The sequence below is a fragment of the Oryzias melastigma genome, linkage group LG4 (genome assembly GCF_002922805.2).
Source record: "Oryzias melastigma strain HK-1 linkage group LG4, ASM292280v2, whole genome shotgun sequence".
NCBI lineage: Eukaryota > Metazoa > Chordata > Actinopteri > Beloniformes > Adrianichthyidae > Oryzias > Oryzias melastigma.
In genome coordinates, this window is record NC_050515.1 from 31,315,426 (window position 1) to 31,340,958 (window position 25,533).

The following is a 25,533-nucleotide window of genomic DNA, read 5'->3' on the forward strand; positions in this document are numbered from 1 at the left end:
ATACTTTTTTTTACTGAATCACACCAAGATATTACAAGCAATCCGTCTTCAACAATACCATCATGTTATGTTGATACAACAACAGAAGAACACACTGGACAGATCCAAAATCTTAACTCTTACATGAAAATAAACTAACAAATCAGTAATAAAAGTTGTGATGGATTTATTCTAAGATCTTAAACAATTGTAATAAATGGGAAAGTTTATTTTTTTCCTTTTTTAATTCTTCATGTGGCGATCCTGAATATTACTGCAGGTCGGATTGATCCCAAATATTGATAGTATTGGTCTCAAATTGGTATCGGTGTCAGATCGATATCGGCCCGCAGATATCGATATTTCCACTCTTGGTTGAAACTTTTCTGTATCAGCAAAAAGGACCCAGCTGAGTCACTGCCTCACCAGTCCTGAGATTTCAGCAGCAGATCTCATAGTGCATGAATGCAGGCGGCATGCATTGTTCACTGTTTCAATTCTGAGTCGTTTTGACAAGTTACTTTTCACCTGTTTTTATTGATCTGAAGGCTATGAGGTTAAAATTATTCATATTTCTACCAGTTTTTTTATTGTTTAAAATTTTTATTTATTATTGTATCATAGTTACTTGTTTTGCATTAACTTCTTCATTTTATTTGATTTCAAGAAGTTTTTGCTTTAATAAACTATTTCTCATTTAGCTATATAGTTAGCATATTTTAGAAACGTGCTAACATTTTTGGCTGATTAGTTATCTACTGGAGTATTTTAATGCTAATTCAGAGTTTAGCTTCTATTTTAGCAAAATGCTAACATTTTTGGCTGATTAGTTATCTACTGGAGTATTTTAATCCTAATTCAGAGTTTAGCTTCTATTTTAGCAAAATGCTAACATTTTTGGCTGATTAGTTATCTACTGGTGTTTTTATGGTAATTTAAAGTTTAGCTTCTATTTTAGCAACAGGCCAAAGTTTTTGGCTAATTTAGTTTATTGAGGCATTTTAGGCTATATCTTGGAGTTTGCCTAGTCTTTAAGCAGAGCTAGCTTTTTTTTTTTTTTTTGGCTAATTAGGGATCTATTAAGTTTTTTTGGTGGGAGGGCACTTTGGATTTTGGCTTATTAGCTCATATTTAAGCAACACGCTAAATATTTTAGCAAAATTGCCACATAATAGGGACTTTAAGCAATTTTAATACATTTTTTTTTCAGAAGTTTAGGTCAACTTCACCACTATTACATAGCTATTTAAAAACATTTCCAGTCTTTTAGGAAATCTAACATTCTGAAAATAGCTTTTACATTTTAGCAAATCTCTTCAGCAATTAAAGTTAATCGCATCACCATTTTCAGCAAAAAGCTTTAGCATCTTCAGCAACTATTTTCACCAAAAAAGCATTCACACTAACATTATCGCAGGTAATGCAACTTTTCTAGTTTTAGATGCTTTAAAAACGTATTTATTCAAGATTTCGAAGCCAAAATCGATACGTTAATCATAAAGTCTAATTTGTTTCACGTTATTACATCTTAATGGCATTCCAATTTACATTGTTTATTGTAATATTTTTATTTACCTGTCAGTTAATTATGAAAAGAATATCCAGAAGTCGCCTGTTCTACAGTTTCAGCCTCATTTTCACAGAACCAACTCAAGTTCTTATCCATTCAGAGAGGAAGAAACTGTAAGAACTTTGTACCACGTGGTCCAAAGTTCGCGCAAATAGGTGTTGGTTGCGTGCTCGTGCCCGCGGACCGACGTGGTGACGTAGGCTGTCCGCCTGTTGGTGTTTCTCAGTTGGTGACGAGTGTTATGAAGATGGCCTCGACTCTGCCCGTCAAGAGCCAGAGAAGATGACGCCCCGGGGCCGCTTGAGTCCGCTGAAGCCGCCCGTGTCAGGCCGGAACTCGGAGAAAAGAGTCAAGTGAACCCGGAGGAAGGAAGGAGGTTCGCGGCGGGAGACGGCGACGAGCGCCACAGTCCACTCCTTCTTCTCGTACGGCGGAGGCTCCACCATGGAGGATATCAACTCTAATATCAACGCGGACTTGGAGGTGCGGAAGCTCCAGGACTTGGTGAAAAAGCTGGAGCAGCAGAACGAGCAGCTGAGGAGCCGCTCCTCGCTGCTGTCCTCCTCTGGGGCCCTGTCAGGGACCAACAGACCGCTCAGCGCCGGCTACGAGTCCACCGGGCTGGCCGGCTTTCCCGGGGTGGGGTTCGGCGGCTACGGAGGGGTGTTGGAGAACAGCCGCTGCCTGAGCCCCAGACTCTCCTATGACGGGATCAGCTTCAGGAGGCCGTACGACGGCGAGGGGGCGACCGCCCCGGCAGAGGCGGAGGGGGCAGCTTCGGTCCTGGACGAGGTGGAGATCCTGGACCTGGAGGAGATGGACTGTCTCAACGAGGAGGAGGACAGCTGGTGAGTGGAGGGCCGGGCTGGGCTGGACGCAGAGGCTGCTGGGGGATGACTGACCGCGGGGGAACTGGTTCTGGGGCTCCCAGCTGTCAGGGCCCCGGTCCTCCAGGATCCTCCAGGAACTCTAGGTTCAGTGTGTGCAGGGAAAGTCTGAAGTTGTTTTGCTGCTCGACAGCCCTGTGGCAGAGGAGGCCACGGCTAACCTCCTCCTCTCAACTCTCTGCAGCACAGCAGTTGGCACACAGCTCCAAGTGTTGGGTGGAGTACAGTCTGCTCCATTTGTGTTGATTCATAGACAGGGATTACTTCTTGGCAGCTTGTCCAGTAACCAGAGTCAATCGTCCAGAGTAAGGCTATAGACATGAGGAAAAGTTACGATACGCGATATTAGTGATCAATATCGCAATGACGATACGATACATGAGCGACTAATACAAAATTTCCATTTCACTGCAACAGTTTAAGTTAAATCAATGTAAATGTTCTCCAAATGACCCCTAACCACACGGGAGGTGTGCTTCTAACATAAATGGCTCCATCTGATCTGTCAAATGTGATTCAGTAAATACTTGTAGCTGCCATTTGTGTGAAGATTTAAGGCAGGTCAAAACTGTCAAACTCAATCACACAAGGGGCCAAAATCCAAAACACACCTTAGGTGTGAACAGGATAAACATTTATCGAACACTCTAAAACTACATTTTTAAAACTTTTAAACCGTAACTTATAACATTATTATTAAAGCATTACTTGCACTAATGCTAGTGTGAATGCTGGAAGCTGAATTGGGCCACTGAAGATGATAGTGCTGATAGCTGAAGAAGATGCTAAAATTCATAGATAAAAACACTGAAACTGATAGCCAGCTAAGATATTAGCTAAATGCCAGATTAGCCTAAAAAACAAACGACGCAAAAACACTTAGGTTAGCCAGAAAAGCTAGCATGTAGCTGAAAAAAATAACTAAACTTCAAAATAGCATAAACAACTGAAAAAAGTCTAAATTAGCCAAAACAGCTAGCATCTCTCTAAACTCCAAAAACGCCGAAAAATCTTCGTAAATGCCAAAATAGTCCAAAAAGCTAACGGAAGGCTAATCTTTCAAACTTTAAAACCATAACTTTTTAACATAATTATGAATAATAAAAAGACAGGAATATTATTCCAGGATAAATCAACTTGAACCTTAAATCATTTTCAATATTTTACCCTCCATAAAGAAATTATTTTATCGAAATTATGCAAGTTATAAATAAATGAAAGATAACATCGGGCCATTAATAACAATAAAATGAAATGATCTGGAGGGCCGGATGGTTTTACCCGGTGAGCTGGATCTGCCCCTCCAGGCCTTGACTTTGACACATGTGATTTAAGGTAATCATTTATCGTAGTTTATGCCATCTTTTGGGATATCTTATCGCACAGGTTGATATTGCAATGACAATAACTTTGTGATTTATGGTGCTGGCCTAGTCCCATCCTACAATGGAAATTCTGAAATTTAATTTTGAACCAGTAAGAGTTATGTTTTAATGTTTCCATGTTGAATTTTTTTTTTCTTTTTAAACCAATAGGAATAAGCTATACATGAACAAATAGCCAACCAAAACACAACGAATACACCTATTTCACTGCAACTGATAATAAAATAAAAGTTAACATAACTTAAGTTATTCTCCAAATGACTGGTTTCTGGATTCTCCATGCAATTGGTCAGCGTTGTGAAGGGCTCCATCCTGTTGGTCAAATGCATAAATAAAATACTTTGTAATAATAATAATAATATATACTGACAGGATTGAAAGTAGAATATCAATTTTCTTTCCTGCATTTGATTTGTTAAACTCCCATTGGATTGTTTTAGCATTTAAGGTAACTATTTATTGCTCTTTTATGCTGCTTATCCCACAGGCTGATATTGTGATGAGGATAGATTTGCGATTTACAGGAAATATTTTGTGCCAATTGGTAACTTCACATCAGAGCCAATAGACATTACATGTGGAGTTCCCCAAGGCTCCATTCTGGGGCCACTTCTATTAGTCGACTTGATTACTGTAACAGTGTTTTCACAGGAATACCAAAAAAATCCATCAGGAAACTGCAGCTTATTCAGAACTCTGCTGCTCGGGTTCTCACAAGGACCAAGACCACATCAGTCCAGTTCTGAGGTCTTTACACTGGTTACCTGTCTGTCAGAGGATAGACTTTAAAGTTCTGTTACTGGTTTATAAAGCTTTGAATGGTTTAGCACCAAAATACATGACTGACCTCCTGACCCAGTATGTACCAGCCAGACCTCTCCGGTCATCTGGATCCGGTCTTTTATCAGTTCCTAGAGTCAGAACTAAACATGGAGAAGCTGCATTCAGCTGAATCTGATCTCCTGATTCTGATGATTAGAGGTTAGCAGAGAACATCTGTTGTAGTCATTTGGTTTGGAGGCCGTCTCTTCTAACTGGATGTCCACATAACGATGGCTCTTCTTTAAGAATCGCTGATGTGCTTTTCAAAGAGGACTGCTTTGCCAATTACACTGCAATAGACTAGAGTTGTAGATGCAGCTCATAAACAGCGGCTGTCATCTTTGATCATGTCATCTGTGCTATATAATGACTATTCCACGTGATCTATAAAGTTGTAATGCAGACAAACTTTGCCTTGCTGCAGTTTGGGGTTTAGATGTGCTGGAGAGTTGATGTTTTTGAGCGTTAGTTTCATGAAGCTGCAGATTCCTGTGATCGTAGCCGTGCTCCGCAGAGGCGGCTCTATCTGTTCTGTCTGACATCAGGTTGATGTCTGGGATTATCGTGTTGTGCCAGCTCCTGTCACAGACTCCTGTAATCCCACAGAATTAGCATCAAGCAGGATTCTGGATACTCCTGCAGCTCTCGAAGCATGGAGACATGTTAGTTTGACAGAGTTTTCCTGAGATTGCACATTGATTGTGCTGACAAACGATGTGCGATCCCTCTCTGAAGCTTGGGTTTCCCAGCACGTGCCTTACTTTGTTGAAGTTCTGGTTTCATTGTGAAAGACAGGCGCTGACCCACATTTCTCCTTTGTAGTAACTCTATTCTCTGAATGATGACGCCTCTACTGCATCTGTTTGTAGCCCTCTGGTCACAGCATGTATCCCTGATTCTTTGATCAAAGGGAGTTCATTTGGATGACTCTGTTTTCAGGAGAAATAAACCAGTTGATGTTGATTGAAGTCGAGCATGCTTCTCTTTTCCAGGTTATATGAGGGTAAACTCAACAGCCCCCTTCAGAAAGCCTTGAGCCCCATCGTTTGGTGTCGGCAGACTCTGGACAACCCCAGCCCTGAGATGGAATCAGCCAAGCGCTCGCTCATCCACAGACTAGACCTCACCTTGTCAGGTAAACGGACGGGAGCAGCGGTTACCATGGCGATCACAGAAGCTAATAGAGAATATCTGCTTTATGATAATCAGATGGGCTGTTTAAATTTGCATGTTAGAGAAAGGTTTTCTGGCTGTCCTGATAGGGGAAGGTTTCATCTGAATATGATCATTCCTTACCTGGCAGGAAGAGTTTCACATGCCAGTCAAAAGAAGAGATGAAACAGCTGCAGGAGCTTCTGCAGATCAGCAGGAACAGTGAAGCTGTGACCTTCCAGTGGGAAGACGTTTAGTGGTCACACACGGTGGTGTTTCTTGGTCATTATTTTTTTCAGAAAGTGGGAAGTTTAAAATGTACAGATGTTTTATTCTGGTTCTTTCACTAAATAAATCCCAGGATGAACCTACAGGTTTAGGTTCTTCAAAGACTTAATAAGATGAAAATTGTGTATTGGGTGTTTTAACATGTTCTTGTAGCATTTTTCTGATAATTGAGGACAGATATGAGGAAAATGAGGGGTTGCTCCATGTCAATAGTCTTGCCCACAACTGAATGACTGAATGAATAAAATGGTTTATTTCAACCAATCAGGTAATAATACATTAAATAGACATATATTACATTATCAATCACATCCAGACGTAGATTGCTTGAAAGGGATCGGGACGAAGCGAACTTATATAATCTCACCCCGGCTCGACCATACCATTTTCTTTACATAAATTATCAACAACCGGTTCAGGACTTAATATCAAATATTTATGCCCTACAATCATAGATTCAGGTTATAAAGGATCATTAAGATCAGTGATGTAATTAAACTTCAAACATCCAAAGACAAGTCATTTGTATTAATCAGTACCAACAATCTTAATATACTCAGACGACTATCATCAAGAAAAAATCATCCACATAAATCAATACCAAAAATCCAAGCATATTCAGACCATCATCACCAAAAAAAATCACCCACACCAAAAATCCAAAACATACCAGATGATTAATAGGTTAACTCAGGTCAATTTCTCCTGCTGCTCTGCAGAAACTATGTCCTAGAAAATGATTTGATAGATTGATAGATTTTGGCTAAAAATTGTATAATCATAATAAAAAGACCACTGGAAACACTTTGAAAATAGATCAAAGGATGATCAGAGTGGGACTTTAAACTACTAACAGATGAAAGTCTGTCAGTAGTTTAAGCATTAAAATATCTTAGTAGATGCCAAATTAGCCAAAAAGCTAACATATTGCTTAAATACTAGCTAAACTCCAAAATAACCTAAAATCTCTCAGTAAACTCAATTACCCATTAAACGTTAGCCTGTTGCTACACTAGGAGGTTAACTCTAAATTAGTCTGAAAACCCCAGTAGATAACAAATTAGCCAAAAATGTTAGCATGCTAAAATATTAGATGAACTCCAAATTAGCATAAAAAACCTCAATAGATCCCAAGTAGCCAAAAAAGCTAACATATTGCTTAAAAAGTAGCTAACCTCCAAAATAACCTAAAAATTCCTTGGTAAACTAAATTAGTCAAAAGCATTAGCATGTTGTTAAAATATTAGCTAAACTCTAAATTATCTTAAAACCCGAGTTGATAACAAATTAGCCAAAAACGCTAGCATGTTGCTAAAATATTTGGTAAAATCCAATTTTTTTTGAAAATTACTTCAAAAGATGAAAACTTAGTCCATGAATTATTTAAAGCCTAATTATGAAATTTGAAGACTTTCACATTCATTTCTTATGGGGCATATTTTGCTCAATATTTCAAAAACTATAAAGTTTAAGAATACCAAAAATACAAGCAGTAACATCATGATCAGGCTGAACGTTTTGATACCAAAATTACTGAAATCACTAAAAACTTAAATGAGTTTTTACTTGCCGATAAATGTACGGAAAGGAGCAGAAGAATCACTACAGTGTGAATGCTTAGTAAACATTCGCACAACTGAAGATTTTGGGGCTGAACGCTCACAACTCTATTCACCTTCACTGCACTCTGACTCCATATAATGCTCTTGCTGGTAGCAGGAAAGTGACCATTTCAAAGTTAGCATGTTCCTTCAGCAGACATTTCACTCTGATGGGGTCGAGGTTGCAGGGACGCACAGAAACATTCCTCCTTCTCCTCCCCGCCACTGCGTGCGTGACCGCGCTGCTCCGGTGTGGATACCACCTGCTGAGTTTAGCTTTTTTAGTTTATCTAGATGATGATCCCTCTTCAGCGTTATCATACTCGGTCACAGTGTGCTTCCTTTGAAGGTGTTCATGCATCACCATGGTGCCTCCGCGGAACACAAGTTTAAGCAGATATTACACGGACACCTTTTTTCTTTTATTTTTATGTTTAGATACTTTCGCGCTTCGTTGGCATGTTGTTATGGTCCCCGAGCCTTCCTATAACTTCCTGTGACATCACTACTGACTGGATTAGCACTACTGCGCATGTGTGTCAAAGATGATGGCAGACACAGCATTAGAAAACGTGCCCTGTTGTTTTGAGAGAAAATTAAAAAAAACAAAAAGAAACTACTAATCGACTTTAGAATTAGTCATCGATTATTTCAATAGTCTCTTAGTCATCGACTATTGAATTCATGGCAGCCCGAATGTACTGAGAGGTTCACTGCAGAAATGTCTGTGGCTCCGCCCCACATGTACTTCATTCAGACTGTAGTTTCCTCTATGGCAGAGCGCCACAGCCATAAGCTGTGAGGCAGCACACTCACTCCTGAATAAATCCAGCTGCATCATGCTGCTTTCTCCTCACCTCTGTGGACTAATTATAGTTAGTCAGGAAGGAGGGCTAAACTGAGAGTGGTGACAGCAGCTCATGTGACCCACGGCGGTGTTGAGCAACAGGTCGTTCTAACAGCAGATAGGACATTTACGGCTCTATTATGTAAGACCGTCAGCGCTTTCACCTACAGTTTCCTTTTCTCCATCAGCATGTCCTCCACTCATTGTTTGCATCAAGAGGCAGAAAGATTCATGAGGTTCAGCAAACTGAGCTGGCTGGTTTCAGTAACCTGCTGTCTGTTTCCTGCCTGTCAGTGAGTGAGGGTCTTTTGTGGTAAAATGATGGCCTGTTGCATAACTAACATGGAGGGAATGGCGGTGGGGGGGGGTCACTGACCTGACTGGACTTTTCTCCTGTCATTCCTCCCTCAGCTGTTCTGATTTCTTCCTGAAACAATCTTCTGTTTGTTGTTTCAGAGGCTCCAGAACAGATATTTTTAATCCTTCATGGATTTCTATGCAGAGCTTTGTTTTATGTTTTCCTTCAACCCTCCTCAGCCCGAAGCTGTTTTTGGTTTCTTGCAGACTCCAAACTCCACATCAGTGTCTGAACTATGAAAGTTTTAGTGCAGACTCTTCCTGCAGGTCTTCGTGTGATAGCAGTGATCCTCTGGCTCAGAGCTGCTGACTGTGGGTCATGGGTCGGGTTGAAAAGCATCATTATAGTGCAGCTGTGACTCTCCAGTGTTTGCCTCTAACCACATTGCAGTGTTTCAGTGTTGTTGACGCGACTCAGTAGCTGATCTGTGTTTGAAGGAACAGAAATGGAGAGACTTCCTGAATAATGCAGAAGAAAAAGAAAGTGAAAGAGGAAGCCGGTCTTAAATGGCTGCTCTCCATCCACTACCGAGAGGTTTAAACACTCAGCTCCGAGGAGAACAGAGGATGGAAGAATCCCAGACATTGTTCAGTGTGCCCGTGAACTGAATGGGATGCATTGTGGAGTTAATGCATGAACTAATGAAGCACGAGCTCCATCAGGCTCAGCATACGCTCCTAAAGACTCCAGCAGACTGACAGCACAGCTTTCAGAAGAGAGCTGCTCCCACTCTCCATAAAGCAAGGATCCTGTCACCTAGAGGTTTCTTTAATGACCCACTCCAATGAAAAAGGTGTTTTTAGCATGCCCTTGTGGCATTTTTCTGATGGTGGAGGACATATTACAGGAAAATTAAGCTTAAAATAGAATTTCCAAGTATTTTTACTCAAATTGGTGTGATTTAGAAGCAGATGACAAAAGTTTGAATTTGATACATAGAAAATACACTGAAAAATAGATCCATATATGTCTTGGTTTTCCTTGTCTGAGCTGTAATCTGGATCAAAACTGGATAACTTGAGGGTGACAGTAGAGTTTCTGACTGTTTAACAAGATCTGGGAGGGGGAGAGGATCTCTGAGGAATGGAGGAATGTTCCAGTGTCTATTTGAACCTTTAAACATCAGAGCTCCAGTGTTTATGTTATTTGATTTACTGTAACTTTTCAACCGTTGCCAAGATAATTCCAGCAGATTGTGAAGGAGAAAAGCGGCGTGAGCATAAACTCCTCATTAGCATTAAAAAACTCAGTAGATGCCAAATTGGCCAAAAGAGCTAGCACATTGCTTAAATAGTAGCTAAACACCAAAGTAGCCTAAAATTCTATAAGAAACTAAATTAGCCATAAAACGCGAAATTCTTTAGCAAGCTAAATTAGCTAATAATGTTGCTAAAATAGAAGGTAAACTCTAAATTAGCCTGAAAAACACCAGTAGATAACAAATTAGCCAAAAACGTTAGCATGTTGCTAAAATATTAGGTAAACTCCAAACTAGCCTAAAATTCCTTAGCAAACTAAATCAGCCAAAAATGCTGGCATGTTGCTAAAATAGAGTTAAACCTAAAATGAGCCGCTTTTCTCTTCCAGAATCTGCTGGAATTATCGTGTTAACGGTCAAAAAATTACAATATGTTTAAGATTTCGTGTTAAAGCGTCACTGGCGACACCTCAGGTGTTAAAGGGTTAAGAAGAAGAGAGATGTACAGAGCTGCAGAAACTACAGAAGAAAAGTTGAGTCACAATGAAGTTATGGAAAAGAATAGTGAAGCCAGACTGAGGTCAGAAGTGATCACTTGGTACCAGGAACATGAGGATGGTTGGTGGGAGGATGCAGAGGGGAGGGTTGGGCGGTGGCGCCCCCTAAAGACAGCAGCTGAGAGACAAAGAAGTGGTTTTAAAACTCAGTTTTCAGCCTTTTTTTTTTTAAACCACTCCAGCTAAAGCTACAGTCAGCCTCAGACTCATTTCCTGTTAAACATCCTGAGCATAAACGTTGCTCCAGTTAGACAAAGATGGCGCCTGTTGGTATTCTGTGATCAAATCGCTCCAGAGCTTCAAAGTTCAGGATCTCTGGTTTCCAATTTCAGTTCTAATGTTGGGCCTGTGGAGCTAAAGTGAGCTTCTCTGCAGCTCAGACATTACAAACCCATCAAGGACTTGTTACACCATAGATATGGTACTGTTTTATAATTTCCATGTTGGATTTGGTCATATAACAGTTGTGGGATTTGGGGAGCCTCTTCTTTTCTCCTCGATTTTCAAAAACATGAAGTTCTTTATTGAAGAAATATAATGAATCCTCTGATGAAACACCACTCCAGAATCAGCAGCTATTATTTTGAACTTGTGCTATTATAATGATTCTATTGCAGTAGCATCTGCTTTCTTTAAGGACAGATCCACACATTTGTCCTTTGACCTCAGGTTTGCCTAAAATCCCAGATCTGTTTGTGGGGAGACGTTCTCTTCTGACTGAGATGTGCTTTAAAGTTTCTTCATTTAAGGTTTCTCATAACCGTTTGTGATCCTTTCACCCCACCCTCAGAAATGAACATTCATCCACCTGTTTGCATTGTATCTTATCTTGAATGGTTATTGTTAGTTTTCTTTTCAAATGGCGTAAAGATAGGAAACATTGCTCCTGTGCTAACATCACTATGTTTAGCCTCTTCCTTGTTGTTCTCTATGTGATGTCAGTAGTACTTCAGTAGATGTCCGATTAGCCAAAATAGCTAGCACATTGCTAAAAGATAAACTCAAAAAATGCTTAAAACTCTTCAGCAAACAAAATTAGGTAAAAACTTTAGCGTGTTGCTAAAGTAGAAGCTATACTCGCCTAAAAAAAACTCAGTAACATTGCTCCTGTGCTAACATCTCCCCTGTTGTTCTCTGTTCTCTGCAGCCAACAAGCGCAGGAGCCTGAACGGGAGTCCCTTCCTCCAGCAGAGCTACGGAAGCCCATACAGCACAAACGCAGCCAACAGTCCATACAGCAGCGGCTTCAACTCGCCCTCCTCCACCCCCAGCAGAGTGCCCATTGTTAGGCAGCAGCTGATGCCCGTAAACACAGGTTTGCCCCCCCAGCATTGAGTGTGTTTTGCAGCTAACATGCTGGCCTAACATGCCCCCCACCCCTCTTTCATTTTCAGCCCAGCAGCGAAACGCGGCAGCAGACAAGAACCCTCCCCCCGTCAGCCCCCAGTCCTCGGTGGACAGCGAGCTGAGCACATCCGAGATGGACGAGGACTCTGTGGGCTCCTCCAACACCTACAAACTCAACGATGTCACTGATGTCCAGATACTGGCGCGCATGCAGGAGGAGAGTACGTCCCCGCCTGTCCGTCCTCGCAGCTCATCTGTCTGTGCAGCTGTGTTGACCGTTTGCTCCACCTGCAGGTTTGAGACAGGACTATGCCGCCACCACGTCCAGGCGGAGCTCCGGCTCGTCCTGTCACTCTCTGCGCCGCAGCACCTTCAGCGATCAGGAGTTGGATGCCCACAGTCTGGAGGACGAGGAGGAGGCCCCACACGTGGCTTTCCCCCACTCCTCCACCAGATTTAGCCCCTCCCCTCGCCACTCTCCTCGAGTGTCGCCTAGAAATTCTCCCCGCTCGCGCTCCCCCGCTCGCTCCATGGACTTCAGCCGCAGTTCGCCGCAGCCTGTCATCAGCCGCCTGCAGCAGCCTCGCCACAGCCACGACCTGCAGACCGGCGTGGTGAAGAACGAAGGTGAGCCCAGACCGGAGAAGCGAGCTTCTCAGTCTGAGTCTCGTCTTGATCCAGCTCCTTCCTGTTATAGAAAAGCTGCGTCGCAGTCTTCCCAACCTCACACGCTCCTCTACGGCACCGGCTCACGCAGCAGAACCCGCCAAGAACAGCCGCAGCTGCGAGTCCAACCTGCAAGTGCCAAACGGAGGCTCCCCCCGACACCAGAGCCAGTCTGCTAGTGAGTATCACAGAAGAGAGCTGTCTGATAGTTCTGGACGGGTGCAGACGGCTGCTGCAGACACTGACGCAGGCGGTCAATGCAAGCATGCTGCAGACACTGACGCAGGCGGTCAATGCAAGCATGCTGCAGACGGCTGCTGCAGACACTGACGCAGGCAGTCAATTCAAGCATGCGCTGCAGACAGCTGGTGCAGACACTGACGCAGGCGGTCAATGCAAGTATGCGCTGCAGACAGCTGCTGCAGACACTGATGCAGGCGGTCAATGCAAGCATGCACTGCAGATGGCTGCTGGAAGACTGCGATGTTGGCCGCTGCATGACACTGACACAGGCTGTCAATTAGGGGATCACCGTACGGATCAGAAGCCACGGTTCAGCACACACGTGTACCGCTGCCTGCCTGCCTCCCTGCCTGCCTGCGCTGCAGACGGCCTGCGCTGCAGACAGCCTGCTGTCCGGTGGCTTTTAACGGATACATTTGTTTGTTTTCATCCTTTCCTGCTGTCAGGATAAGAGCATGACACTGATATCTAAAGCTACTTATTCCTCTGAGGGTTTAACGCTCTTTTGCAGCTTTCAGCTCCACCTCTTTAAATTAAGACTATCCAACGGATCAATCCTGTAATGGTTTTGTCTTTAATCCAGACTGTAATCCGTCTTTGTTACAGAGGGTCAGAGGTCAGGTTTAGCTGGTTAACTGTGACTGCCTTCATCCTTCTCTGAGGAAGAGGAGTTTTCTTCTGAGCGTTGGCTGCACAAAGGACTTCTCCTTCCTCTCTGTCCAGCATGTTTTCTTCAGACTTCGTCTTTTCTTCGGCTTTGCTCCGACTTTTTCAAATCTGAGGGTTCTACTCGGTTCCGGTACTTCTTCTGCTTCCTCACCTCAACACGATTGCTTGGACATTCTTGGGTGTGTGGAGCCCTCTAGTGGCGGACCTCCCTGCTGACATGTCCCTGTTTTGCAGCTCATCTCCAGAGGTTCTCCACTCCTTCACTCTCGTCCCCGAAAACCAAACAGCAGCTCAAAAACCCGGCGTCCCTGCGAGGTAACATTCTGTGGGCTGACCCGGCACGCAGTCATCCACATTATGAGACACGGTGAATGGGGAGAGGGCTGAGCATGCATCTCCACAGACTGCAGCTCCTGATCTGATGACGGACATACGCCTGTCAGCCGCTGATCACCTGTCTGAATGCACCAATCAGGTCACAGGAAGCCTTTGCAGATGGTTCAGATGCAGTTTATCAATTCTAGATTCCATATTTATGCCTCCAACACCAGAAGAGTTTCACAAAACATTTTTAAATGGCTGCTTTTACCAGCAGTTTCTTTACATTTTTTATTTTTACGATGTAACTGAAAAGTCCCTGATCGTGGGTCACTTGGTTCCCGCTCACACACAAAATATCCTTTCAGTTATTTTATTCTGAAGAAACCTGTAGATTCTCTCCGTTACACCTGTTTGACTCTCTTGATGGACGTCCACCGCCTTCCTACAGCAGCTGCTCCGCCTGGTTACCCATGATGCATTTCTGCTTAATTTGAAACTTCAAAGCTTGTAAAAGTTGACAAAAAAAATGTCTTGTAAAAGTCTCATCATGAAAGAGCCAGTGAGGAAATAGAAGAAGAACCTTCAAGAGACAGAAAGCTGCTTTTAACAGACAAAGCTCAAAAAGTTGTTTTTTCATGGTTCAAGAAGCTCTGAGCGAGAAGCAGCAGAACCTGTCCTCACAGCTCCCTCTCCAGCCCTCAGTAAGGTGGACTGAGGTGTCTGCTCACTCTTAGAGCAGAGACAACTCCCATTATCAAAAACATGAGAGTGGATCTCAACCCTCAACATAAACACCTCAGTGCTCCTCCAGGTCCTCATGAATTCAGGTGCTTAAACATCTTCCTCCCTTAGTGCTCTTAGACTGGATTGAAAGGTCGAACCGTAGAAGCTCACTATCTGAGGGCTGGGGGGGTTCAGGTCGCTCTGGTCTTCCTGCATTAAGGACCTGTTCTCTCTGTCTTCACGTTTGTCCAGTCCCACTCTCCTGTTGCTTTGGAGAAGAAGGGGATTTCAGTGAGTATTGACAGTGACTATTGTGGTGTGTTTGTGTGACGTCTGGCTGCTGGTTGTGTTCACATTATTTTACCAACATGACATGTCTCAGCAGGCAGACATCTTTGTTTTTGTTCATCTTTTATGCTTGTGAGCTCATTTGTGTTTTAAACATGCACATCAGCAGCTCCATCTTCAGATCATGTAGTCCCCCCCCCTATGAAAATCCTGTTTTTAGAGTTTCTAACATGTCTGTGTGGCATTTTTCTGTAATAAGAAATCATTTAGTTTTTGTATTTCGGAGTATTTCTCCTTTTAAATCAATCAAACTGTGTTGGACAGACTCTGTCTGAATGAATGATCTTCTTTCCATCAACAGCTCTGCTGCACATGCACTAAACCCTCATCTGTTCCTAGTGTCTAGTTCAGGTTCTGGAGAAGAGAAGATGGTATCTTCACATTGACTGCAGTCAAATGAGCCGCCGTTCACATTTCTGTGGTCAAATCAGCATCACTGGATTTTTGGTGTGAGTTTCATCCAATACTTACGGTAGCAGGACTGAGAACGCTGGAAAATCTCCACCAGACTCCACGGAGCTTCTTGATGTGACCACGGAAATGTGAACGGCGGCTCATTTGACCGCAGTTGGAAAGGATTGTAAATCAATGAAAGAGCATTTTGATGTTAGCTTTGATTATTTTATCAAGAACTCTGAGAAACCAATGATTGAATGTATTGATCACAGTCAATAAACATTGGAGAATTAGCTAAAAGAGTCTTTGGTGAACTGGAAGGAGAAAGAATCAGGATTTTGGAGGAAGTTCTGTCCATGAAGATCTTCACTTCCTCGTCCAGCTGACATCCGGATCAGAACCATACGGCTGGACATTACCCAGATTGATGGATGTTTTTATGGAGCAGCGGTGAAGATTTATGCTAGAGAGAGACAGAGCCATCATAATCAGATTTTGGAAACAGAGGCTTCAGATCAACATGAAAAATGTCTTTTTATGACATTTATGTTGTGTGATTTTGGTTAAAAATATCAAAATCATAATTAAAACACAAATGGGGACATTTTTGTAAATAAAAAAATGGTTATAGTGGGACTTTAAAGAGAATGAATGAGGAAGTGTCATAATGTGGGATCTGGTTGAACCTCTGTCCTGCCTCTCTGCAGTCCTTTCTCCCAGTAAGCTGCGAAGTCCCGCTACCTTATCACCGCTGGCCTTGAAGCAGCCGCTCAAAGCCACCTCCACGCCCAACTCGGCCACCTCCACACCCACCCGCTCCCTGGCGACCCCGCGCAGCGGCCTGCCCAGACCCAGCGCTTCATCAGGAGGAGGAGGAGGAGGAGGAGGAGGGCTCCCTCTGCCTCGGAGCAAGCTGGTCCAGCCTGTGAGGAGGTGGGTGCACAGACAGAGCAGCAGCGTGAGCCGCATCACAGCCTGACGTCACTCCCCCTTCGTCCTCCTAGATCTCTTCCTGCTCCTCGGACCTACGGCGGGACGGGGGACAACTGGAGGGAAGGCTGTTACTGAGGCCGGCCAGCAGGGGGCTCTGCAGCCACGCGATCAAAACACGGCACTTTATGTATGCAGAAAACTTCTACAGTAAAGACGGAAACGAGTCCCAGAAAAACATACATGACCCCCCCCCTCTCTGTTCAGGCATGTAGAGAAAAACACCCAGACAATGCCAAAGAAACCAGTCCACCCCGACCGTCAACGGAGCACGCTCAGTTCCACCGCAGCCGTCTGCGAGCCCCCCCTCCTCAGGTTTTGTGTTCTGGGCAGGGAGGGGTCTCAATGTGTGAAAGAAAGAATGCACAACTTTCACATCAGTCATCGCAGCTGTTTGTCCAGACTGTCCTCAGTTCCTCCTCTAAAGTGCATTTTAAAGCTCCACTGCAAGCTAACTCTCCAAGGCCTCCGTTTGCTTCTCCAAGTGTCAAATCAGAGCGTGGGGGGTGGGGGGTGCAGAGAGCACAGATCAGCGTCCTCACAGTCAGGATGGTGGGGGTCTTCAACCAGTGCCTATAATTTAAACTTGGAGCATTTTTGTGTTCATGTTTTTGTGCCGGTTTGCCAACGTTGCTTTCAATATATCCTGGTCTGTACTTTGATATCGGCCTGTTTGTTTTTGTATCAGAATCAACACATTTATAATTGCTTTAAAACGCGCCTTTGTATTTATGGAAGAAAAGACTGGTGTTGTAAATGAAACTATTTATTAAAGAGAGGTGCCTCTGTCAAAGCTCCCATTGTGCGGGAAGTCGGGATGAATGTGGCTAAAAGACAAAGACCACACATTTTGTGTGCATGTTTTGTTATGCGACTTTTTTTTAAATCCACAATCATGTTTGGTTTCCCTGTGCAAAGCCACATTTAAAAATAAAAGAAGAAAAGAAAAAGAGTTTGTGTTTTCATACAGTCCACAGCCAGCAAACAGCTTTGCTGGAGCTTCAAACTGGAATGATTTCATTGGATGATGAGATATTCATGTGCTGAGAAGCATCAGCTGCTGCATAGCTTTTAACTCATAAAAGATCAAACTTTTTACCAAAGTTTTGCTTTCCATATAAATCTGTTGATTCTGGAGGTAGAGTTGATCAAACAAGACGTCTTCAGGTCAACAGGATGTAAAAACCTACATAGTTTATCATCTATGTGAACCTCAGACATCAGTTTATACATTTATCTAATCTAAATTAAATAAATGACAATTAAGTAATCCTTACTTTAAGAAATGCTATTTTATATTAATTTTATTTATTTTTTTGTTCTTTTTCTCCTCTTTATCCTCAGCAGTCTTACTCTGCTGGGTTTAGTTATTTTAGGTTGGATCTTGGTAGTCTTAGTTTCTGGCTTTGTTTATTTGTTTTCTTTAGGTAGTTTTGGTTAGACAGTCATTATCAGGAGCTGCTGACTCTGATGGTCGACATGTCTGGATCAGTAGTCTCCATGAATTATTTTATGTTTGACCAAGGAGCCACAATGGAGATATGAAAGAGACACATGTGGATCTGGAGCTGCAGGTTGCAGACTTCTGGTCTAATTCATACATTAGCTGCTTTTAAGGGAAATCTGTGTCAAATCTATTCTTAATAGCTTCTCAGTGTGCTCTTATGACCACACGTTAGCTGTGTTCATGTGTTGATACTGCGTGCACTGGTACTTGCTGGTATTTTAAAAGGTAAGGTCATTTTGGTGACTAGATGAGCTTTATATAGAACTCGTTGGGCTTGTTAGTCGTGCTGCTGTTGGATCAAACCAGTCAAAACCAGCAGTTTCTGCTTTAACCTGCTAGAACCTGCTAGATTTATGTTAAGAAAACTGAGAAAAAAAACACAATTTTGGAAAGTTAAGACAAGTATTCGTGGTTTAAAAAAACAACAAAAATAGTAGCTGTTCATTTTGGCTTTAAAACTGTTACTGAAAAAAGAAAAGTCCTGATTGACTTCATTCATTGGAACTTTGTAGCTTCTGAACAAACATCTATAAAAGTTTGAGTACAGAAAAAACATGCTGGTGAACAGGAAATATGCCAAATAAGAGCTGCTGTGACAAAAAAATAAATAGGATGATGTTCAGCCTGCATGATGTTAGAGTGCAGAGGTGCTTTTGAACAGGACTTCCTTCCTGAAGATCCAAACATCAACCACCAACCTTCACTGAGGGAATCTGGCTCCAGTATCTGCAGGAGATCTAATAATGATCTTTACTCACAATTTCAAGGCACTTCTTTATTGAATAAGAACAAATTGCCAACTTGAATTTTATTCTAACAATTAAATAAAAAATAAAGAATAATAAATATTGCAGTGATCTGTTAGGATAAAATCAAAACCTGAAGATAAAAACAGTTTTTATTCGGTGAAGTCCAGATCTTCATCAAATGAAGCTGAGCTGTCGGCAGAGCGGTAACCAAGAAAAATGCTGCTCGGCGGGGGTGGGCGGCCCCTGCCCTGCTCCCCCCCTGGACCTTTGCGGTGGGGGCAGGCGGTTGTCTGGAGTGTGGGGTGGGTTGCCCTTGGGGGGCCCTGGCTCGTACCTGGGGTGGGACGGGGGGGTCCTCGGCTCCGCTGGGTGGTGGTGGGCTGCTCTTCGGGGGTTGGGGGGCTCTCCGGGGGTGGGGTCCCGCATTGGCCCTCCTGGCGGGGTGAGGGGGCTGCTCCTCTGGCTGGGCTGGGGCCTGCACTCTCCGTGTTCCTGTGCCTTCCTGCTCTTGGAACAGGAGCTTCTAATTTAGGATAATAAGTGGAGTGGAGGTGGAGCATCTAAGGTGGACTAACAGGTCTGTGAGGGTCAGAATTCTCGCTGGTAGACAGATTTTAAAAAGATTTTCTTTTAGATTCTGTCTCTCATAGTAAGATAAACATGTCAGAGCCCTCCATGATTTCAAAGGGAAGAACTTGAAAAATCACAGGCTGTTCAAATACTAATTTGCCTGACTGTATATATAGAACTGGACTGAGCAGGTGTGATGTCACCTTTAGAAAATCTTACCTCCAGTGAAATGAAGCCAACACAGACATCACCATGATGGAGCCAGACGACAGTGATTGGTTCGAGTTGGTCTGAGTCACGTTTCTATGGCTACTACAGTCTCCAATCAGAAGTAAGCTTGTTCGAAGGCCACACCCCTTCCACTGGAAACGGCTCAGGAGAATCTGTCAATCAGCTGAATTACTATCCATTACTGAGGCATCTGATTGGTCAGTTTGTAACTTTAATAACTTGCAATAAAGAAAAATATCAAGTAAAAAAAAAAAGTCGATTAACGAGAAGATGTTAAAAAAGTATCAGAGCAAGAATGATTATCTGATCAATGGAATGACTGAGTAATAACTGTTTCTCTAAAGAAATTTATGGGATTTTGTCTTCTTGGAGCCAGCGGGTACTTCCTGTTTGGAATGGCGGGGGTTAACTCAGTCAAGTCAAAATTCACTTGATGCTAACATCGTTGAAGTGCAAATATTGTGTTCAGAATCATCAACTATCTCTGTGAAACACATTGCTCAAGATAATTATGATAATTATGATAACCATGCTAACGATGTAGCCATGAGGGGGCCCAAGCCAGGGTCTCATTGTGCCGGTACCAAGCCCGGATGAACACAGAGGGTCTGGTCAGGAAGGGCACCGATGCTGAGGGGCCGCGGTTACCGGGGCTTCTATCTCTCTCAGGGTGTTTGGATGACAGACACTTCTGCTGTGTTTCTGTGTCTCTGTGACTGAGTTTGAAGGCTGTCCCGCAATATCCCAAGGGGGGAAAATAGAGGACCTTTTTTTTATTATTGTCTCGACCAAAATAAGTAAAATATCCCAGTTCAGGAGAGCTGATATAATGCAGATACTCGAAGAAACCGGCGCCGACCTACTGTACTGAACCGTGACATTAGTGATAGTCAAAAGTAGCTGTTCGTTCCCTCTATCTTCAGAGCTACAGATACAAATATAACTATGAAACGCCCCAACAGAATAAAAGGAAAAGGACGAGACAGAGCGCTTCAGAATGGAGTGGAGATCAGTTGGAATGTTCTCCCTCGGAAATCTGAATCTAACCTCTCTTCTCTTTCTTGCAGTTGCAGAGAAATGTTTCTTTTTTTTTAACCCAACAGTTGTTCAACAGGATCTTAGTTGATGAGAAGCAGGGCTGGATTGATAAAATGATTAATCAATAACCCAACTCATGAAAGTAAAGATCCCCATGTGAGTACCGCCCATTTCATGACATCATCCTCACACACAAATACAAACAACATCCAAACTTTTGAAAAGATGGATGTGTACCGTATTTTCCAGGGTACAAGTAACAGTTTTTTTTATTTTATTCAGGGGTACATCTTATACTCAGGAGAGACATATTTGTGTTTTTATTTTTTTTAGACATAAATAGGCTCATGTAATTGTATTTTCTCACTAAACTCCGTTTGTCTTTTAGCAGTTGTTTCCTCTAACAACCACTAGAGGGCGCTGCTTCTGAGTATCAGTATTTGCTACTGACACTGGAAGAAGAAATGTGTCCAAAACAAACATGGAAGAGAATTTTGATATTTTTCTTATACAGATCAAAAGATTAGTATTCTTGTTTTTATATATTTATTGGTGGATTTGTTCTGAAATGTCAGACTTTTCTTCTAAAAGTGCAACTTATTCGTCCAGAGCGACATATGTGGTTTTCTTCTTCTTTTCTAGACATTTTTTGCTCTTTGACTTATACTCTGGAAAATACGGTATCCCATATATCTGCCTTTAATAGCCCCGGCGTTTGTTCCAAAGATGTGGCAGCCGGCCGGTGTTTACTAGAGACAGACTTGAATTCTATCACAGACAGAATGGTGATGCTAATGGGTTCATTCTGCTGTGAAATTTGGTCACAAAACACCGACACCACCAGATTAAAACATCGTCTTCTGTTGTGATTAGCACTGGCTGTGAACGCTTCTGTTCTCTGTGAAGCATCATCAGTTTCTGTATAAAACTCCTCGCTTTCATGTGAATCATTTTCCTGGAGACATTTGTACCTTTCACTCTTTGTCAACGTTCGTCTATGGAGAGATTGACGCTTCCCATCCAACCTGATGGAGTTAGAGCGCCACTGCAAAGAGGAACGGCTAAAACTATCCAAAGAGAGGAGTGCCAAGCTGGTGGAGTCATATTCAGAACCACTTGAGGCTGGAACTGCTGCCAAAGGTTCAGCTACAGAGAACTGACCATAGGCTGAGAATACTTCTGTACGTATCATTTTTCAGGTTTTTTATTTTTATAAATTTGCAACAATTTCAAACTTTTTCAAGATTGTCATTATGGGTTTTTGTAAAACTCATTTAATCAATTTTGAAAAAAGGCTGTGACATAATTAAATGTGGAAGAAGTGAGGCTGTGAATGATGAATATCCTCCATCATGAGAAAAATGCAACAAAATTTTTTTTTAAAACACAAGTTTCATTGGACTGGGTCTCTAAATATGTGTGGCACTGCGGTGAGGAGGTGGAAGTGTGATGATTTGGGCTTAAGATGATTACTCTGTACTCCAGATGTAAATGTGAAGCCAATATTTCTATCAGCTGAACAGGAATGGTCAGAGAAGCAGATAAAACCAACAGAACACCAAACAAGCAAACAAAAAAAACTTTTTCTTAATCCAGACAATCTACCAAAACGATAACTGAATAGAAAGATCTGCTTGATGCGGCTGGAGTCTCTTTGTCTGCAGACAGCCAGGAGCTTCAAATGCTTGGAATGAGCTACAGATGACGGATGGACTCGTTCTCATGAATGTATAAACTCACTTTTAGCCTAGATCAGGAGTCCCCCAAACTACGGCCCACGGGCCGGATCAGGCCCGCCTACACATTCGGCCCGGCCCGCCACACCCTATCAGAAACACAAATCCAGACCCACATAGAACGAGACTTTTTATTCCACCCTTCTGCAGTCTGAACTATGATGGAGAGGAGAGAGTGTTGTTTTAATAGTGATTCACTTTTTCTTTATCATTATTATTTTTCTTCTGTACGATTTTTTTGGACATCCATAACTCTTCAGGTTTTTCGATATTTAGCTCTATTATGCAAGCTTTTTCAACTGTTTTGGTAGTTACTAAAGATTTTTAGGCTCTTTTGGCATTTAGCTAATATTTTAGCTACATGCTAGCTGTTTTAGCAAATTTTGGCTTTTCTCACATTTTTAAGCAAATTTGACATTTAGCTAATATTTTAGCTAGTTATCAGCTTCAGTGTTTTCAGTAAGCTTTTGCCATTTCAGCCACCAACTTCAGCATTTTCAGCTTTAGTTATCAATTTTTCTTTTCTCAATTTTTTAAGCAAATTTGACATTTAGCTAATATTTTAGCTAGTTATCAGCTTCAACGTTTACAGCTTTTAGTGTTAGTCATTTCAGCTATCAACTTTGCATTTTCAGCTATCAGCTTCAGCGTTTTTTGTTATCAATTTCAGTATCTTCAACTATCAGCACTAGCATCTTCAGCGGAAAAATTTAGCTTACAGCATTCACAGCATTATCCCAGGTAATGCTATATATCTAGCTTTTAACCCTTTCGCTCTCTTTGGGGTCCAGATGACTCCAACCACATATTGATGTGTGATTCTTTCCATGACAAATGTGGACAAAGGTGGACAGGATTTTATGTCTGTCATGGACATTAGTGAAACTCAAAAATCAATGATTAAAAAAAAACGTTCAGTGCACTGTCTTGTGGGGTCCAGATGACCCACTTTAATGGAAACAAGCCAAGGAGAGCGTAAGGGTTAAAATATTTTCAAATTATATTTTTTCTATGAAGACTAAATAAACGAATTATTTAAAATATGGCTATTTTACATCTAAGCTGTGATTGTTACACTATTTCTGTTCGCCTACAAACTGACCCCGGCCCCCCATCAGAGAAAAAAAAGTTATGTGGCCCTCACAAGGAAAGTTTTGGAGCACCTGGTCTAGATGAGTCTATCACCTTAAAATGTTTAGGAAACATTACACAAAACTGTAATTATCACTCTCAGAAACATGAAGGGCTTCTTCCCCCTCATTATCTGTCTGATAATCACCGTTATTGTGTTCATCTTTGTGTTGTTGGAGTCCCAGAAGGACTCGGCGACTCCAGACACGTTAAACCAATAAACTAAACTCGCGCCCTGCTGTAAACTTTAAGAAGAGGAGTCGTGCGTCATCCTGGCGCAGATAAAAGAAGAGCGCAGGCGCATTTTACAGCGTGCTTCACGACTAAAAAGCCCAGCCCAGTTTTCATTCTATAAGCTGCAGCAGCCCCCCACCCAGCCCCACCCCGGGCTCCGTCCATCACCGTTCAGTGGAGTGTTGGAGACTCCTCCGGTATGTACAGCAGCTCGACACTAAGGGTGAATTTGTGGCTAAAGTGACGCGTAAAGGCGCATCGATCCAGCTCCAGCCTGGCACCACTTTGACCATCAGTGTCATGGCATCATCCCGCTCCCCGGTCATCGTGTCCTCCGCACTTTCTCAGTAGTGACCGCGCGCCACCGGGAGAAGCGTTTTACGCACGACACCTGCAGACAGAAAAGCACTCCGTGGGAAATCCTCTGCGCTCCTGTTGCGCCATGGAGCAGCGCGGAGTGATGGACCTACGAGTGACGGCTGGATCGGAAGTCGCCGGCGGTGCTGAGCTCATGGTCGCTCCCCCCACTGAATCCTCTCACCTGATCCCTGCCTTCTGGGACTCCCCCCTCAGCCACTGGATCAACGTGATCGTGGGGCTGGTCCTGTGCTTCACCATGCTGGGGCTGGGCTGCACGGTGGAGGTCAGCCAGCTCGGGGATCACATCCGCAGACCCATCGGGGTGCTGCTGGCTCTGGTGTGCCAGTTTGTCATCATGCCGCTGGTGGCCTTCCTCCTGGCTCTAGCCTTCTCTCTGGATGAGGTGGCCGCCATGGCCGTGCTCCTTTGCGGCTGTTGCCCTGGAGGGAACCTGTCAAATATCATGTCCTTGCTGGTGCACGGAGAGATGAACCTCAGGTATACCCAAACTTTTACGCACACTCGAGAGCGCGCGGAGCTGAACTTTTTCTTTGGTTAAAGGAAAGTTATGTTGAAGCTGAAATATCTGCGCCTCCTCAGCATCATCATGACCATCTCCTCCACCCTGCTGGCGCTCGTGCTGATGCCCCTCTGCCTGTGGATCTACAGCCGGGCCTGGATCAACACCCCAGTGGTGGACCTGCTGCCCTTCGGGGCCATCACTCTGACCCTGTGCAGCACCCTCATCCCTATAGGTCTGGGGGTTCTGCTGAGGTACCGCCACACGCGCGTGGCCGACATGGTCCTAAAGGTAAGAGAAGTCACTTTGTGGTTGTTTAAGAGAGCGCGTGTGCGTAAAAGGCGCAATGCGCATTTCCAGCGGAGACGCTGTGGATGCTGAGTGACATCAGTATCTTGATCGTCAGTGGTCTGTGACGTCACGTGCGTTCAGTGGATCTCGTGTGTCTGCAGGCCTCCCTGTGGTCTCTGCTGGTCACCCTGGTGATGCTCTTCATCCTGACCGGAGCCATGCTGGGCCCGCGGCTGCTCGCCACCATCCCGGCCTCCGTGTACGCCGTGGCCATCCTCATGCCCCTGTGCGGGTACGCGGCGGGGTACGGGCTCGCCGTGCTCTTTGACCTGCCCCCCAACAGCCGCCGGGCGGTGTCCCTGGAGACGGGGTGCCAGAACGTGCAGCTGTGCACGGCCATCCTGAAGATGGCCTTCCCCCCGCAGCTGATGGGGGGGCTGTACATGTTCCCGCTGCTCTACGCCCTGTTCCAGGCGGCGGAGGCGGGCGTCTTCATCGTGGCCTACCGGGCGTACCGGAGGGAGGTCCTGCACAAGCCGGACGCGCGCGTGGTGGGGGGGGACTCGGACATTTCCTACCAGAGGTTCAGCGATGAGGACTTTGACTCCTCGTACGGGGCGGTGACGGTGAGTGACCCCAACTCCATCATGCTGGACCCCTGTCCCCCCCATCCCACCCCCGTCTGACGGACTCGTGGTAGCAGATAGTGCGTTCACTCATGGTCATTGCTGAGGTGGCAGGACGCTCCACCACTGTACCGCCTGTGTGTGTTAACCATTAAAGCCTGGAGATCAAACCCGTTTCCTGGTTGCGCTGTTT

The 25,533-nt window shown here is 43.7% G+C and overlaps 2 protein-coding genes across 5 annotated transcripts; both read left to right on the top strand.

Annotated features, from left to right (window-relative positions):
• Window positions 1-1,721: 1,721 nt before the first annotated feature.
• slain2 (SLAIN motif family, member 2) lies at window positions 1,722-17,299 on the top strand. 4 transcript variants are annotated; one of them, XM_024258898.2, is made up of 10 exons: window positions 1,722-2,397; window positions 5,636-5,778; window positions 11,792-11,959; window positions 12,039-12,212; window positions 12,286-12,618; window positions 12,689-12,835; window positions 13,804-13,884; window positions 14,866-14,904; window positions 16,065-16,290; window positions 16,362-17,299. In XM_024258898.2, the coding sequence occupies exons 1-10, from the start codon at window positions 1,994-1,996 to the stop codon at window positions 16,423-16,425; spliced, it is 1,779 nt and encodes a 592-aa protein (XP_024114666.1). In that variant the 5' UTR covers window positions 1,722-1,993; the 3' UTR covers window positions 16,426-17,299. The 4 variants fall into 4 exon arrangements, with proteins under 4 accessions (XP_024114666.1, XP_024114667.1, XP_024114668.1 ...); XM_024258899.2 differs by lacking the exon at window positions 14,866-14,904; XM_024258900.2 differs by lacking the exon at window positions 13,804-13,884 and having other exon boundaries at window positions 1,723-2,397.
• Window positions 17,300-23,678: 6,379 nt separating this feature from the next.
• slc10a4 (solute carrier family 10 member 4) lies at window positions 23,679-25,514 on the top strand. Its single transcript, XM_024258974.2, has 3 exons — window positions 23,679-24,401; window positions 24,504-24,714; window positions 24,876-25,514. Exons 1-3 carry the CDS (start codon window positions 23,986-23,988, stop codon window positions 25,398-25,400), a joined length of 1,152 nt encoding a protein of 383 aa, XP_024114742.1. The 5' UTR covers window positions 23,679-23,985; the 3' UTR covers window positions 25,401-25,514.
• Window positions 25,515-25,533: the final 19 nt, after the last annotated feature.

Coding starts and splice junctions, on each gene's coding strand:
- slain2 (XM_024258898.2), top strand. CDS start 1,994: ATGGAGGATATCAACTCTAATATCAACGCGGACTTGGAGGTGCGGAAG. Junction 2,398..5,635: donor AACGAGGAGGAGGACAGCTG/GTGAGTGGAGGG, acceptor TCTCTTTTCCAG/GTTATATGAGGGTAAACTCA. Junction 5,779..11,791: donor ACTAGACCTCACCTTGTCAG/GTAAACGGACGG, acceptor TGTTCTCTGCAG/CCAACAAGCGCAGGAGCCTG.
- slc10a4 (XM_024258974.2), top strand. CDS start 23,986: ATGGAGCAGCGCGGAGTGATGGACCTACGAGTGACGGCTGGATCGGAA. Junction 24,402..24,503: donor CACGGAGAGATGAACCTCAG/GTATACCCAAAC, acceptor GCGCCTCCTCAG/CATCATCATGACCATCTCCT. Junction 24,715..24,875: donor TGGCCGACATGGTCCTAAAG/GTAAGAGAAGTC, acceptor GTGTGTCTGCAG/GCCTCCCTGTGGTCTCTGCT.